At 33.2% G+C, this 17,971-nt stretch overlaps 1 protein-coding gene across 1 annotated transcript in view; it reads right to left on the reverse strand.

Annotated features, from left to right (window-relative positions):
- Positions 1–17,971, reverse strand: part of PTPRQ (protein tyrosine phosphatase receptor type Q) — a 313,790-nt gene that overhangs the window by 80,309 nt on the left and 215,510 nt on the right. Inside the window, exons 46-51 of the mRNA XM_031941204.1 lie at positions 15,738–15,859; positions 11,304–11,490; positions 10,552–10,796; positions 7,491–7,557; positions 5,206–5,364; positions 4,590–4,812 (exon numbers count right to left, since the gene is read on the reverse strand). Of these exons, the coding sequence (XP_031797064.1) occupies positions 4,590–4,812; positions 5,206–5,364; positions 7,491–7,557; positions 10,552–10,796; positions 11,304–11,490; positions 15,738–15,859 (1,003 nt within the window). The remainder of the gene's footprint in view (positions 1–4,589; positions 4,813–5,205; positions 5,365–7,490; positions 7,558–10,551; positions 10,797–11,303; positions 11,491–15,737; positions 15,860–17,971) is intronic.

Genomic DNA, 17,971 nt, shown 5'->3' on the forward strand with positions numbered 1-17,971 from the left:
TATTTTCAAATACTGTAGACAAAATAAGCAGTTTGAAAATGAAAAATTGATTCACATTGTTAAGTTTATTGATAATTATGAAATAGAAAAATGACCATGTTAATAATTGTGGTATCATTCTTTTAATATTGATTTCAACAATATTTTTGTTTAAATAGATAATGATTAATAAATTGGTGTTAAGATGGAGTGATAATTTCCTACATGATTTTAGCCTTTGTCTTGACATTGGACTACAATGACTCTGGAAGAGAGAGGGAGGTTCTGCTCCACTCATATATTACACGTACAAGTCAAGATATCCCCTCATGATGTCATTGGTCCTCTTCAAGAAGGAAGGACAAATAATAACAACACTATAGAGGGGAGAACAACTTGAAACTAAGTTTTTAATTTCCATTGGATTATTACTCTATCCTACATAGAGAGTTTAATATGTTTTTAATGACTTGTTCAATTATGGTATAGGAAAGTGGAAAATTGAGATAATGATCTAAAATATTAAGGATATTTGGCAATCATTTGGCCAAGATGAGGAAAGTGAGAACTAGAGAGGGAAAGTTACTTGCCTAAGCTCATTTAGATTATGACCATAAATAAATCACCTTACATGTCTGGTGCTCAATTTCTTTATCAGTAAAAGAAACTGGTTGTATTTAACTCCCTCTAAGTCTCTTTCCAAGATTTAAGACACTAGGGATCTAGGCCTGCTGAGTTACCTGCTTCTTCTTGCCATGTCATATGCAATAAATTCAATATGTTTTGCTCCTACATGTGGTTTATTTATGCATTTCATATTTTTATATTGTGATATATTGTCACATATTTATATATGTTTATAAATATTATATTATATACATATATATGTTTATAATGTGACAACTAAAGGAGTAAAAGAACTGGAGTGACTGAGACCAAAATAGTTTAGGTTTATTTTTGAATTATTTTGATATGTTCTCCAGGTTTCCATTTTGCATTCCTAACTTGTCTATGTTTAAAATATTGAACATTATATCTAAACTGTCCTCTTTTCTAGTCTACACTAAAACCATATTCAGACTCTTCCTCTTCATTAGGGAGATGAGCCTAGATTTTCAAGGCTACAAGAGAGGATTGAGAACAAGAAAGGAATATTGACAGATCTTAACAAATTGGAAAGGCTTTGAGCATAGACTCAGTGGTAATATCTATGTCTGTCATCTAAGGACTAGCCTAGGAAAATTCAGAGAATCTCATACCCAGGAGAATGGCCCCTAGGGAATAATTATTTTTGGCTACAGAAACCCATAAACACAGTTTCTTAAGTGTGGAGAGGTTGAGGCTGTCATTGGAGAATGGGTTGTCCACATCAATGGAATCAGCTTCTGAAGTATTGAAACTGAAGAAATGTTTATTAATACTCAGAGAAATTCACTGAAAATCAACAACAAAAAGCCAGTTTATTTAATGAATATCAGCTAAAACAGTTGGCAAGCACTTATTAAAGCTTACTATGACCAGGAATACTCAAACTAGAGCCCAAGGGCCAGATGCAACAGCTGAGGATGTTTATCCCCCTCACCCAGGGCTATGAAGTTTCTTTATTTAAAGGCCTAGAAAACAAAGTTTTTGTTTTTACTATAGTCCGGCCCTCCAACAGTCTGAGGGACAGTGAACTGCCCCCCTATTTAAAAAGTTTGAGGACCTCTGTAAGTACTAGACATTGTGCTAATTACTACAGAACCACAAAAAATAAAAACAAAACAAAAATCCATAACATCAAACACATCCTTGTCTTTAAGGTACTTATATTCTAATTGTAGAGGGAACAGGTAAATAAACAGACGCATATAAGATATATAGAGAATAGATGGAGGTTAATTTGAGAAGGGATGGCATTAGAAACTGGGATGTGTGTAAGGGACAAGATAAACCCTCTGGTTTAGAAGCTAGTTTAGGATCAGTCATTCTACTTTACATATGCTGCTTTGCCTGATGTTAAACTCCGTAGAACAAGGTACCCTTCCCAGTATAAACTCATCACTTGTAATCTCACCATTGTGCTGTTCCCTCAAGTCTTGATGGACTCCATCACTCTCAGCCACTTTTCTTCCCTAGAAAAGAAGGCTCAAAGGCAGAGTACCAAACTTCTCCCAAGGCTTTTATAGAGAACAAAACTTAGATTTGGGGGTTCATTTTTGCCTTGTTCCATTACACATCTGTTGCTCCGCCTGGTTTCAACTCCATGGAACAAAATGCACTGGCAATGGGTACCCTCTAGCGTCTTCCCTTCCTTTTTTGGATTTGCCTCCCTATCACTGGATTATAATCTCCTTGAGGACAAGTATTATTTGTATCCTCAGTCTATGTACTATAATAGTTACTTAATAAATGTTGATTAAATTGGATCAGATTAATTTTAAAATTAAATGTAGATATATAATATAAAATAAAATATATTATAACACTAAAAATAGGAAATAAAATTTAAATATAGAATAAAATTTTAAAATACTTTTAAACATTTTAATGTCATATTGTGCAAGAAAAATCACACCAAAAGGGAAAAAACCATGAAAAAGAAGCATATAAACAAGCAAAAGTGAAAATACTATGCTTTGATTCACATTCAGTCTCCATATACTTTCTCTGAATGCAGATGAGATTTTCCACATCAAATTCATTTTTAAATGACCTTTGTTAACATTTAGTTATGCAATTCCAAACATCAAATTTCTCCAAATCATAGATAGGATATAAGATGTGACTAGTGCAAGCATTTTCTTTACTAACACTGTAAGCTCTAACTCCTCTATAATTTAATAAGTAGTGTTAGTATTAGTAGTTAGAGGTTAGTTAGTAGTTAGTAGTAAGTTAGTTTTAGCCAGAAATAGCATTCCCTGTGATCAACCTAGCAATCAGGGAAACATTCAAATTAAAAATGAAATGTAATTTGTAAGGATGTTAGCTTGTCTAGGTATGGGAGGAGAAAAATTTGGAGGATTATGTTAGCCCACTTTGTTGTGACTTCACCATTGATCTTCATTTATTATTGCTATTGTTCAATAATTTTCAGTCATGTCCAATTCTTTGTTACATGCTCTGGAGTTTTCTTGTCAAAGATATTGGAGACTTTGCCATTTCCTTCTCCAACTCATTTCATAGTTGAGAAAACTGAGGCAAAGAGGGTTAAATGACTTGCTCAGAGTCACCTAGCTAAATATATATACAGGATAAACTGGACATATTCTCAGAGAGAAAGCATTGCAGCATTGAGAGAGACCAGGAAAGGATTCTTGCAGAAGATGGAAATTTAGCTAAGATTTGAAGGAAGTCACAGGAAATGGCTATGAAGAGAGAAAATTACCAGCATGAGTGACATCCAGTAAACATTTTCAGGGTCAAGAGATGAAATTTTTGTATGTAAAGAACAATAAGAAAGTGAGTGTCACTGTAAATGAAAAGCAGTATGCAAAGACAGGGAAGTCACTTAAATTCAGCTTCCATTTCTATATTCGTGCAAAAGATATGATGGCATCCAATTCACAGTTTCAAATGTAGTAGCATAGGTAAAGTGCTTTGCAAACCTTGAAATACAATATAAATGCTAAATATTATTAAACTGTGGACCTTTATGATTTCTAAATGAGCTACAAGGAATCCCTAAATACAACAATTAGGGGAAAAAATAGTACTTGTCAAAAGAGTACTAAAAAACTCAGTTTTACCTACAGGTAGCCTAGAACATAGAATACAAAGCACAACAAAATACAAATTAAGAGGTTTCTTTTTAACAAAATATTAGTTCCCACACTTCTCACAGTCATAAAATTTCTCTTATTTTACAATAATATTCTTCTGCTGATTCTCTATGGCTGTGAATCATGGAACACCAAGAACTGTGAAGAATGAAAATCCCAAATGGCTTAAAGGGCAATATAAACCGCATGTTAAGTTCACAGAGGTTGTAGTATATTATCTATGAATGGTGTAAGAGAAATGGAATCAGTGACTAATTATGACACAGAGGGATAAGATGGTGAGATGGTCACACATTGGCAATGGTATAACAGATGGACAATGTTATTGCTGCATTGATACCCACAAGAGACCTAACGAGAGGCTCTCTAATATACTCCATGATTTCTCTAAGGGGAAATACATGGAAAAGGAGAGGTAGTAATTACATAGGACAAGTAATAGAAATGTTATGATCTGTCCCTCTTGTGATGTCCCTTCTCTTCCTTGCTCTTGGAATAACAAGCTTCCTTCAAAGAAGTTTTTTACAACTTCTATCTAAGGACTTTCCCGATTCCTTCCACAATTTGCCAGTACCTATTTGCTTTGCGTACATTTTGTCATATGTTTTATATAGATATCTTTTTCTCCAATAAGTTCCTTAAAGGCAAGGACTGCCTTTTTTTTTTTTTGGCTTTTTGTCATTTCTCTCTTTGTACCCTAAGTGATCAGCACAGTTTCTGGCATATGATGCTTAGTAAATGTTGATTGATTGCACTAATTGAATCAGTGCCCAACCAGTGATCCTCACATCCATCCAAAACTGCAAGGAATTTCCTACCTTAAAGGCCGAGAGCATAGATTGTACTTACACATATTGCTTTCTTGGTTTCAGGGGGCCATTGCAAATTTTGTCTTCATTGCCTGGTATCATACACGTATTATCAGCACCTATGACATACACATCATCATGGCTGCTAAGTTGTAGTTTTTCATCTGTGCAGGGTGGATTGGGAAAACCTTCATTTGCAAAATATGGCCTCGCTTTCTTGTAGTATGCATCATACCACTTTGTAATATTTACATCGTGTTGAGCTAATTTCAGAGGGAAAGAGAGGCATAGATAATTCTACTCAGTGTACAAATACATTTTCAAAAAGACAATAATTTGGTGAATCACAAGCATGTTGGATTTATCATGCTAAAATAGGAAAAATTCCTTGTGACAAACAGCATATTCAAAACATCATTTTTGCCTAAGGCATCAATATTTACTTTGTAGCACTCAAACATTTTAGACCTAAATATGATGATTATTAGCATTTAATGTTAGTTTTTAAAACCCATAAAATCAAACTATGGCATGACATGTGAAATTATTCTTGTGCTAGAGAAGTGTCTGTTCTTATGCTAAATGATTTTTACTCAGCAATTCAGACTCAATGGTGTATAATGCATCTTTGTCAGTTACATTTATGGTTATGATACCTCCTGCTTCTGAAACCAGAACTTGAACATTTTTGATGGGTCCATGATCATCATTATAATAACATATTGGCATTCTGATTGTAATGGTTTTTGAAGTAACAAGCACAGTTCCAGTGGAATCATAGACTGGAATTGGCTTATTTTTCGGTCTTGCTGGTGCTGTAATGAAAGAAAAAGAAGTTTAAATTTGATAGTTTTTGTTCATGAGAAATAATAACAAGATAGCATACATTAATATATTTCTGTATGTTTGTGAAGTATTGAAAATATTATCTTCTTTGAGTCACACAAAGATCACTTAAAGTAGGAAGTGTAACAATATTCCCATTTACTGAGAAGGAAACTGACTCCTAGAAAGGAAACATGATCATACAATCTGTGACCATATAAGGGGAATAGCATCCTCAGTTCTGAGGACCCAGCAGATATATTGATTATATTGATTTTTGTTTTGCTTTATATTAAGACCCATTCTGAAATCTGTCTGGTTCACTCAGAATTCAATCTTTGTTCAGATTTAGGGTTTGCTCACTGGTTATTTTGTTTTACTTTAAAATAAAAGATAGGAAAGTCTCAATTCAGCAAATAATTATTAAGCACCTACTCTGTACTTGCCCCTAATTTTTTAGAACTAATTATGAGAGGTACTATGGTATAATGCATAACATATTGGTTTTGGAGACAGCATAACTTGAGTTCAAGCCCTGTATCAGACATGTATGAGTTCAGTGACCATGAGAAAATCACTTACCCTCTCATTGTAAGACATCCCCTCTTTATTCCTTAAAGCATTCTGTCTGAACTGTTTTGATCTTATCACTCATAGAAAGAAGATTGGAGTCAGGAATATCTGAATTCAAATTTCACCTCAGTTGCTGACTAGCTTATGACCTTGAATTTACCTTTTAACCTCTGTCTGCTTCAGTTTCCTCATCTATAAAAGTGGGAATAACTATAACATCAATCTATTTCAGAGTTTGAATGAGGATCAAATGAGATAACATATATAAAAATCTAAAAAATCTGTAAAAGTCCTCTTGACTTAAGGCTTACAACTTTACGACTTTCATTATAAATGTATTACAACATCAGCTAGCTATCCCTGCCTGCCAACATATACTGACCAGATGACCTTAGGAAAATAACTTAAATTTTTGTTATTTTGAAAAATTTAAACCACAAGTTGCCTTTGGTATTTCCTAATAATTTGGGGAAGGAGTTACTTATACCAGTGAAATCATAGGCCCTTTCTCTATTACCATTAAGATATCTTTATATTTTTATTTTATAAATATTTCTATTTAGTTAAATATTTATATTTATTATAAGTATATCCTATATTCATTTATCATATGTATAATACTTGCATTTATTATGTATTTAATTCAAATCTTCATTATATTATATTATTGCTATTATTATTACTATGATTAACACTATAATTATTATTATTGTAGTGTTGTTATTATCATTACCATTATAAGGCTTTTGAGATAATTTGGAGATAAAGGACAGAGGGCTGGGTTTGGAGTCAGGAAAATACTGGTTCAAATGTTCTTTCTTATACTCGCAACCTGTATGATCTTGTCAGTGGAATATGGTGGGGAAAGCACTGATTTTTTATATATGAGATCTGGATATGTAAGGTAGAATCCAAGTTCTGCCACTTAATACCCAAATCACTTCTAGGGGACTCAGTTTCCCCAGTTGTAAAAGGAGAGGGTTGCTCTAGGTGACTTCTACTGACCCTTAGAGCTTTAGATCAATGCAAAGCAGTGTGGAGTTGCCCTACAGATAGCAGGATTTAGTTTCAAGTACTGCTCCTGACACTGCTTGGGTGACCTTAGATGAGGAAACCTCCAGTTCCCTTAAGCAACTTAATGCTGTATTTCCTAGGATCCTATATCTCCAATAGATACAAGACAAATGGGGCAAGGAAAAAAGATCAACTCCTTTATGGGAAGGGGTCTGGGTGATTTGGCAGTTATCACAAGGAGCAGAGTCTAAAGGTTGTGAAATTGAGTAGGGCAGAGACATTTGTCTGGACCTTTGAGGTCCCTCTCAGTAGCTAATCTATGAATCTCTTGATTTCTTCTTTTGTCTCTCAGGCAAGTCCTGGCATTTTTGTAGTAAGATACAGACAAATTGGAGTCTATGTAGGAGGGGTTCCCTATGTTTAGTAAATCATAGGTCCTTCCCGAAAAGAAGTAACATGCTTAATTCTTTGAAGAAAGACAGATTTGTGTTGCTCTTTTGAAAGGCAAGATGGACTTTTTTATACTTACCTTTAATATCCATTGTTATTCTCATCTGAGCTTTAGGCCCTGCTCCAGCACCATTGACAGCATACACCTGAAATGTAGAGATATATGGCTAAATATTTTCAAATATTTGTTATCTTGATGCTTTTTCATCTACTTTTCATCTACTTTATTCAGCATATACTTTCATGTAATGATATAGGCAGGATTAGTATTCTGATGAGGAGTTCCTTGATACAGATCAAGAACAAAGTATAAGTTTAATATATCTTCTGACAAGAATCTGATACTGAATTGTTATCTTAGTTTGTGAAATGAAAGATCATAAAATTGGTATACTGAATGTACAATCCATGGACAACATCAGTAGGCCTATGGATAGATTTTAGGGGATCAATGAACTTGTATAGTGAAAAAGAATACATCATTTTATTTATTAAATTCTAACAGAAATTAATGATTTCTTTAAATTATAAATTTTAAAAAATTAATTATCCTGAGAAGGGGCCCAAAGGCTTTGCCAGATTGCCAAAGTCCTAGACACACAGAAAAAAGGGATAAAAACCCTGATATAGAGTTTAATGAAATACTAATGGTATAGTTAATTCAAGCAATGACATCAGAATCTCTATCCTTACACTCACTACATGTGCTTGCTTTCTTTATCGCCTTAAACATCTGGTTCGGCCTCTCTATAGCTAAGTAACTCCATGGTTTTCCTTAAATCCATATTCAAGATCCTCTTTTCTCTCTGCGCTGTGATGAAACTCTATTCCTCTAGGCTCCTAGTTTTCCTGTATTAAATCATTCCACTGAAAGTTACCCTTTATACCCTTCTTCACCCCTGCCCTAAGAGATCTACAGACATAACCTGCATAATGTAGCATATACACATAAAACATTTCTGCTTGTATGCAGAGTGTGTGATCAAATGTGCATTCTTTCTATTAACTTTGCATTTAAGGAACTGCACATGCAAAAGACATTTTATCCTGCTTTTTTTCTGCTTCAAAAAACAAATCTTAGGCTTGCAAAGTATTTCTTTAAAGTTGACAAAATTTAGCATTACAAAAAAAGTGAGTTTTAGATTTGTCCTTTGAGTTGTTCACAGGGAATGCAAGTAATATATTGTAATGAGATCATGCATATGAAATCTGATATAATTTGGCATAAAAAGAATTTCAGAGCAGGAAGACCACCACTTTTAAGAAAAAAATGAATAACTAAAAATGATTAGTATGGGAAATGTTCTTTCATGGGATTGTTCAAACCAGTTGCAAGATTCTATAACAAAAACATAGTGTGGAAATTGTCATTATTTTTTCTAATTTACAATTCTATATTCAAATGGACTTATAAATAAAAAAGCAAGGAGATTTAAGAATTTTGCAACGTAATCAATTGGTCAACAGCACTTAGTGATTGCTGACAGGCTGCAAGAAAAAGTGGCGTTAGATAGGAAATAGACATGGATGCTTAGTTTCATTCCATAGCCTATAGCCAGAGTATTATCACATAACATAACATTATACTCATTATAAATAAATAGGTGAGAATAAGCATGTCATGATGGAGAGAGAATGGCATCTGGAGTAAGGAAGACCATTCTGTGACATATTGATGGTGTGACCCTGGTCAAGTCTTAACTACTGAGTGAGCCAGGTAATCCTCTCAAAGTACACACTGCATATTATAAGTAAGTTTTCCATCTGCACCAGTAGAAGGAATTCTCATTCCACAGAATTTCTCACATCAATGAAATCTCAGGTCTGGACAAAGAAATTAATCATAAAAATAATTAATAGCAAAAAAATTATCACAATAATCTATAAACTACTTACACAAAGATGATCCCAAGTTCATAAATGCCAATAAATTGGAATTATCATTTGAATGATAATACAGAGTATAGTATAGTGGGAAACAGTGTGATCTTGATCTTAAATGATACATGATACTCACACGAAATAATTGTGACTATTGGCTAGTCACCTAATCTCTCTAAACCCTTGATTTATTCATCTATAAAATGAGTTTAGTAATGGTTCCTGTCTTTAAGGAAACAGGTAATGCATTAACTGGATGTGTCTGGGTTTGCTGGCAAACCTAAGATTAGTTATATTGTCCTTTCCCTTAAGATAGTGCAGCACAAATCCACTCATGACTACCTACTTTAGAGATCTGTTGTATTTAAAGAAATTATATATTTATATGTATGTATATATACATATATGAGAAGCACTTCGTATATAAAGCACTCTATATATTAACTTATTATCATTTGCTGTCATTCAGTCATTTTTCAGTTATGACTATCTCTTCATGATCCCATTTTGGATTTTCTTGGCAAAGATACTAGAGTGGTTTTCCATTTCCTTTTCCAGATCATTTTACGTATGAGGAAACTGAGACATACAGGATTAAGTGATTTGCCCAGTTTTATACAGGTAGTAAGTGTCTGAAGCCATACCTGCAGTCACAAAGATGAGTCTTTCTGACTCTAAGATTAGCCTTCCATCTACCTCTCCCCCTAGCTGTTTTAGGACTATACTTATAGGAAACAGAAATAGACATGTGCAGTAAAGTGACTGGATTACAGAAGAACTCAAAAGTTACTCAGTCTTTAATTGGGCCTTGAAAGAAGAAAAAGAAAGGGAAGATTAGGTGGGAGTCATGAACAATTTAAAAGGAGAGAGCACTGCACATAGACATAAGGAAAAATTACTGAATACTCTTGATTGTTTGGATAACACTTATCATCATTATTAGGAGTATTATTTTTCTAAATGACCTGGTAATGGAGAATACATCATTTTTCACCTGCATTACTAATTCTTTTTGCTATAACCCTTGAATTTTACAGATAAAGAAATTTAAGCCTCTAAGTTAAATAACTTGTCCAAGATCACACAAGACAGTAAGAGAAGTGGATTGGAACCCAGAACTTTTTTTCTCTCTACTAGACATATTACTCAGTTACAAATAGTAAACAGTATCACAAAAAGCTAGAAATTTAAAATAGGGACTTCTGATGACTATTTTTTCAAAATTTAGCTTTAATAAGTTGCAAACTAAGAGCCCTTACACTTATATTATAGGTGTGGCCTCCTTTTAATCCTTCTAACATTGCAATGACTGATGTGTCTGTTTTCTGGATGATACTCAGATTGTGTATCTGAAAGACAGTGGGATCATCTTCTCTGTACACCAAAGCTTGATAGACTCGGATATTTCCATTTGGTTCAGATGGTGGAAGGAAAGTTAGCTGGAATTTTGTGACTTCATCAGGAATCTTCTGAAATGTCATGTTGTTTGGTGGATCTTTAGGTGCTAAAAATAAAACAAATTGCTTTCTGTAGTCTTCAACTTACATTGCACTTTTGAATTATATGTTATATGCTTGTATATATATACATACATAATATGCACACATAAACACATAGATATACACATGCATGCATATATATATATACACATTTTTGTGATTTTTTTTTTACTAATTTCTACCAATACAACTCTTATCAGCACATTTTCTTCAATTCGTAGTTTTAGAGTTCTAACTAGAACACTGAGAAGTACATGACTTGTCCAGTATGTATCAGAGACTGGACTTGAATCCAGGTTGATTCTGAAACTGGCCTTCTATCCATTAAACCCGGAAGCTTCTCATAGATTTGTACCATTTTAATTTCATGTTAAAACTTTCTTATAAGAGATATGCTAGTAGTACATATTTATATATCTACATATATTTTAAATTTTTGTGTGGATTGACTCTAAAAAGAAAATCAACTAGAAAATTTAATTCAAGGAACACTGAGCAACTAACTCTCTTACCTGATTCTAATGTAGTAACGATGACTTGAGCACTTGCCTTGCCATCTATATGGGCTGAACTGAGGTTTCCAGTAAATGCAGTGATTACTACAGAATACCTTGTAAATACTTTTAAATTCGTAATCTCCATGGTTTTATTTTCCTCATTTGCTTTGATGAAAGAAACATTATATTCATTACTATCTACCTATAAGGTAAAAGAGATAAAGAGAAAACACATGAAATTGAAATGAGTAAATCCCAGTCACAGGGATTTTATGTGAATTATATTCTTCTTGTAATTTGTATTTCTGCATTAGATCATTCTGATTCATTTCTCTAGCTATACATCTTCATTTAGTTGGGAGTGACTATTTCAATATTTGAAAGTGAAAAAATAGCAATATTATCAATGTAAGGTGACTATTTTCTATATATATTCTATATATTTCTATAGTATACACATATTCCCACATATCTATAGAGGGAAATATAGATATACATGTAAGGTTATTTCAAGACATGAACAGGTAGCATTACAGTAGTTTCCCCACTGGGTCAGATTTGTATAAAATACAGCTGCTAAAGTGTTAGGTTAGTTCAAGCATCCTCTTCTTTTGACAGATGTGCCTCTCTAGCTCCACTGAGAATTAACCTTAACTAAAGTTCGGATGTACTAAGCAGACATTCATTTCCGGAGATGACCATCAACAGACAAAGTACTGTGTCTTGCTTAGGAACATAGCATTGAATCATAAGAAGGCCATAAATGACATTGCCCCCCACCCCAATTTTGAAAGCAATTTATTTTATACTTGATTTACTCTTCAAAATCTTGTTCTGTTGTGTATATGTTTCTTAGATTAAAATTTATATCCACTGCAAGGAAAAACACAAAAATCTTGTTAGTAATTTCCTCTCCTAAGAGAAAAGTAATAAAAAGGGTGTTTTTTAATGGATTAAAAAACAAACAACGAGTTCTTGACTAATGACATGAGTTTGTAATTCTTGGTGGCAGCACACTAGTAGCAACCTTTTCTTCTTAGAAGGAAGAAAGATTATCTCCATAGGTATAAGAACTAAATTTATGATAGAATTCCCAGGTGAGAAAACACTTAACAATTCAGGTTGATACCTTCTCTGAAACTCATAATTTTAGAGAATTTCCTAGATCACTGAACAGTTAAGTGGCTTGCCTAAGATCACATACTCAGTATATGTCAGAAGCCAGATTTGGGCCCAAGTTTCCCTAGTTTTAAGTCATGTTGACAGTGTTTGTCTCTGTCTCTGTCTCTCTGTTTCCCTTTGTCTCCATCTCTCTGTCTGTATATCTCTGTGTCTGTCTGTCTGCCTCAGTCTCAGTCTCAGTCTCTATCTTTGTCTCTGTTTCTCGGTCTAAACAGAAATCTTTATTTTATTTTATATTTTGGAGGCAATAAGAGTTAAATGATTAACTCACATTTACACAGCTAGTAAGTGTCTGAGGACAGATGAGTTCAGATCTTCCTGACACTTGAGCAGGTACTCTATCTACTTTACCACCAAGATACCCAAAGGGTTTTTAATGATAAACTACTACAAAACCTGTAAAGCTAAGCAAGTGATATCTTGAAAGAATTTTAACCATAAAAATTTTTATTTTGGAATTTACTCATCATGAAACAACTCTTTTCAATGAAAACACATCTTTTCATCTCTCTCTTTCCCTATCACCATTATAGTTACAGTCTTCTTCTGACACATAGGATTCTTTCCCTTGATCCAAAATGTTTTAAACTCATGGCTCAGCCTTTTTCTCTAGGCACGCATTTTTAACATTATCCTCAAGGATATCAATAAACATGTTAAATATTGCTTTTAAAATCCTAACTTCACATTTCCTCAATCTCCTCAAAAGCTATAATATCCATACATCTCCATCTAGGAGCTCCTTGAGGATAGAGCCTTAGAGACAACTGGCACATAGGAAGAGTTTAATGAATATCTGTGTTGACTTCATTAGATTTCTACTTCATCGCTCACTCTAAATTGCTTAGGGCTTCAAACTCTTGAAACTTGAAATACCACAATTTTTTTCATTTCATAATTCCCACAGTTTTTAAATTTTATTTTGACCTCAAATACAACTTTTTTATTACAACCCTTTTATTAGTAAATCATTCAAAAACCATTTATCAAATACTTACTATGTGCCAAACACTGTACTAAGTGCTAGAGATATTAAAAGAAAAAAATCTTTGCTCTCAAGAATCTTTTAGAATATTGGGGCATATAAACATCTAAATACAAACAAGCTATATAAAGGATAGATTGAAGATAAACACAGAGGAAAGGTATTAAAATAAAGAAAAACTGAAAAAAGCTTGTTTTGGGAGACAGATATCTAACTGAGTCTTAAAGGCAGACACAGGGAAATAGGGAGATTTTATATACATACATCATACACATTTATATACACATGCATACTTATATACATATGTTTATACTCATACAAATATATATGTACAAATAAATATGTATAGATACACATATTTGCATGCACATGCATATACACATATGTATATACACACAGAGAAAGAGAGAGACAAAGAGGCAGGTAGAAAAAGGGAGAAAGAAGAAAAGAGAGACCCATAATTTCCACATAGAGAGAGTTGAGGCTATGTAGCAAACAATAGGTTTGAAAATTAAAAGGGAAACCAGACTTTTTTAGTGGCAATCTATTTCCAAAAAAGTTATTTTAAAAATAATCAATGAAATTTCAAAAAGAATAATTTATTTTAATTAACAATTTTTTAAAAGTTTGGATTTCAAGAAAGATTGGAATGCATTCAACTTTAATTCTAAAATATCAATCTAGGTTTAATCATTCAGGATCTGACATTAGTATATTTTTCTTTAATCATCTTCATCCATTTTCCCCTGAGTCTTATAGTTAGGGTGGGAGGTAAAATACTGATTGAAGGCCTCCTGTTTTCCCATCTAAATCCTGAATTTTAACTACATCTGACTGAAAGGCAAAGTTTCCCTGGCATGTGTTACAACTTTAGGAGTAGGAACTGATTCATGTCTAATTATTATTTAAGGTATACTGTATTGTCAGAGTTCTAAAAAATACAGAGAAGTTTCTAGGTCTAACAGGCATTTGGTTCCCCAGATTGTTCCAGTAAGAAAACATAAACAGACTCTTGAATGAAAGGAAGGGCATAGGTTAAAATTATGCCTCTGAAGTTTTAGTACTTAAGTCACTTAATTTCCCTGATGCTCTATAAAATGAAAGGATTGTACTAGATGACCTGGTAGGTCCCATTCAACTTTAGATTTATGATCACATGACTTTTAACAGAATTATTTTTGCTACTTGCACAGTTTACCTTTTTAATATTGTACCAACAATTCCCTCATGTATAAAGTAGGATTGCTAAGAAAAATGACCTTATTTCAAAAATGTTTGTGATTATTTTTCTTATTTAAATCCTATCTTTAAACCTAGGTGATAGAAAATATTTTCAATCACAACAGTGTTTTGCCTTCCCTTGTCTTTACTACAATGTCTCATGCTTGGGTAGAGTTGATCCTGGGCTCTTGAAAAATGATTCTCTTGAAGGATAAACCATAGTCGTTCCTAACAAATAGGAAAGACCTTGAGGATGAGCAGTCTATAGCTGTTATCTGTACAGCAAACTAGTTAAGCTTGAGGGAGTTCTGGTCATGAGTAAACTTTTCAGGCAAAGTAGTTCAATGAATCATTCAACACACATCAGTTAGGTACTTAGAGAGGATTCACAGTCTTTGTTAGCAGAGAGTACAATTCATGCTAAAGAACTCCCTCCAAGATCTGAAAAATACTTAGCTGAAGAACCTCTGAAGCTTTCATGTTTCAGGTACTAATCTGTTTCACTGGTCACCAAGACCAGAGAATTCATCACCTAGTGGCCAACCTGCCTTTCCACAATTAACTAATTGTCAAGCAGGCAAAATCTGCTGCTTCAAGACTTTTCACCAGTATAGAGAGATGGAAATGTTTTCTTTTGATGGCATTTCCTTCATGAACATTGATTTATCTCCATGCCATAATAAGGTATCAGATTTTTCATTAATATTAATTATCTTAGCTAAGTTCAAATATAATTGCAGCAAGAAAAGAACTAGGAACCAAAAGTTGTAAAAGAAAACAAACTGTTTTAGCAAGTCATTTATTTTCCATTAAAATGATGATTGAATATTTTTTCTTTTGAGATAGATGGTATTATCAGTGTTTTTAAATGAACAGAGAAACAGAATAAAATGATGTAACATACAAGACCATAGACAGCAATGAATTTATAAACATTAAGCCTTATTTTAATTCATTAGTTGAACATTTACTTATAGAATATGAACCTGATAAGCCTTTATATATATGTATATGTATGTATACATTATCATCACCCAATGAATAAATGAAGAAAATCTTACCGACTTAATGTCTATAAGGTAAAAAGTTGGTCCAGTGATAGCAATAGGTTCATTCCAACTGATATTAATACTATAAGCTGAGGTAGCTATGACATTTACATTTTCAGGAGGATCATCTGGAGCTATAAAAATGGAAACAGTCTTACTCTTTCATGTCTGAAATAAACAATTTTAACAACAAAATAAGAGAAAAGAGAATTTTCATTTTGGTTTGAAATAAAAAAATTTTATACTATATTCCATGATACATCTGTTTCTCTCAAGAAAATTGAAACATATTAGATACAAATATTAGATATAATCATGATTGTTCCTAAGCTATTTTTTTCCAGAAAGAATTCTACTCCTACCCCTCCAAAAAGGTATGAAGATAGGATTTGGAAATGTTTTATTTATAAAGCAAATGCAGACTCAAATTTAATTTGAGAAAGAATGACTGGGAAATACAGCATGAGACACAAATTTCTCCTAGTGAATTATGTTTTCTATTTACTAAAGGATAAAGATAAAGATTAGATGTGTGCCTTCGTTGGGTTAAGTTATGACTGAGTGAGGAAGCTCTCTCTACCAATGCATACTGATGTCTTCTCTGATATTTAGAGTTGACTAGAGCAAGAAGAAGTAGCCAGATGATAAAGTGGGCATAGAGTCAACAAGAAAGTAATTAAAATATGGCTTCAGATTTGCTAGCTGTGTGTCCCTGGACAAATCACTTAACTCTGCTTCAGTTTCCTCATCTGTAAAATAAACTAGAGAAGGAAACTGCAAACCACTCCAGTATCTTTGCCAAGAAAATCCCATCATGTCTAAGAGTTGGACATGCCTGAAAATAATTAAAGAAAAACAACATAGTATTGAATGGTTAAGTAACTTGCTCCAAGTCACAGTCAGAAAAAAATCAAAGGGACAGAGAATAAGATCTTCCTGTATGCTACACTTAATCTTTTTATACATACTGCCTTCTGAATATGAATTGACTTGAATATATTGTTTCTATTGGAATACTGGAAATGAATTTATTTTGTACAACCAAAAAAACTATCAGAGAATGGCTGAATAAATTGCAGCTAGCAATTTCAGTGCCCAAGGCAAGAAACTAGAAGCATTGCTAGAAACATGTATTGCTGGGTAGATATGAATGATGCATTAAATTATTTGAAACTCACAATGTGAAAATATTATAATGTTAATTAAAATGAATTTAGTTGAGAAGGATGGATAATTAGTTATTATAGCAAGAGTACATGTGTAAAATTTTTATAAACTAGATTTGCCCCAGAGGAAAAGACTTTTTATTATCCCACCCTTTATTAAATCTTTTCTTATATGGTCTCAATGAAAAATGTGGTGTCAATGAGGAGAAAATTGGGAGAAGCCTTCCTAACTGAATTTTTATGTTAAAACTTTAAAGTGATCTTTATGTTTTTTCAACTTTTCCTTTGCACCAAACCTATAGTGAAGTCCTGATGAGGAAATTCTATCCACAAAGACTAGTACCTATTCTGTAAATTATGGTCTTGGGGAGTTGCCTGGAGCAACTGGCCTTCTCACTCCAAAAACAATCCTTTATTCACTGCCCCACAGTTGGGATGTATTCTTGTTTCAGGAACCACGAGGTGAAGTAAAGGAGAAACTTTAAGAATGTATTGTTATACTTCATGGAAGAATAGAAAGCCAGGTTGGAAATAACAGGTGGTGGTATAGGAATGGAGGGAAAACAAACAATTTTCTGGGATTTTTAGAAGAAAAGAAAGTAGATGACAGAAAAGTTGATGGACCTTAGCAGGCCAAATAGCCCCCATATTCCCTTACTCTAATAACTCACTAGAGTTTTCATATTTCCATCACTTTCACTATTCTCCTTTATTTCTACCCTCCCTCATGACTGCTACCATCTAGAAAGTAAGTAAAAAAAGAAGGTGAGTTGTTTTGTGAATAACTTCTGTATCAGAAGTGGGAAAGGTTGATGATTTCATCAAACCAAAAATGATAGAAATATGTTCTGAACATTCTTTATATAATTAAACACATTTTCTTCATAGAAACATCTCATATGTTTTAAGAATGTATGTGTGTATGTAAGTAAACAATCAATAAATAATAAATAAATTATGCATATGGCAGTTAGATGGTACAGTAAATAGGGTTCTGGGCTTGGAATCAGGAAGACTCATCTTTGTTTTGAACTCATCTTTGAGTTAAAATCTAGTCTTAGATATTTACTGACTGCGTGA

Source organism: Sarcophilus harrisii, chromosome 5, assembly GCF_902635505.1.
Source record: "Sarcophilus harrisii chromosome 5, mSarHar1.11, whole genome shotgun sequence".
Classification (NCBI taxonomy): Eukaryota; Metazoa; Chordata; class Mammalia; order Dasyuromorphia; family Dasyuridae; genus Sarcophilus; species Sarcophilus harrisii.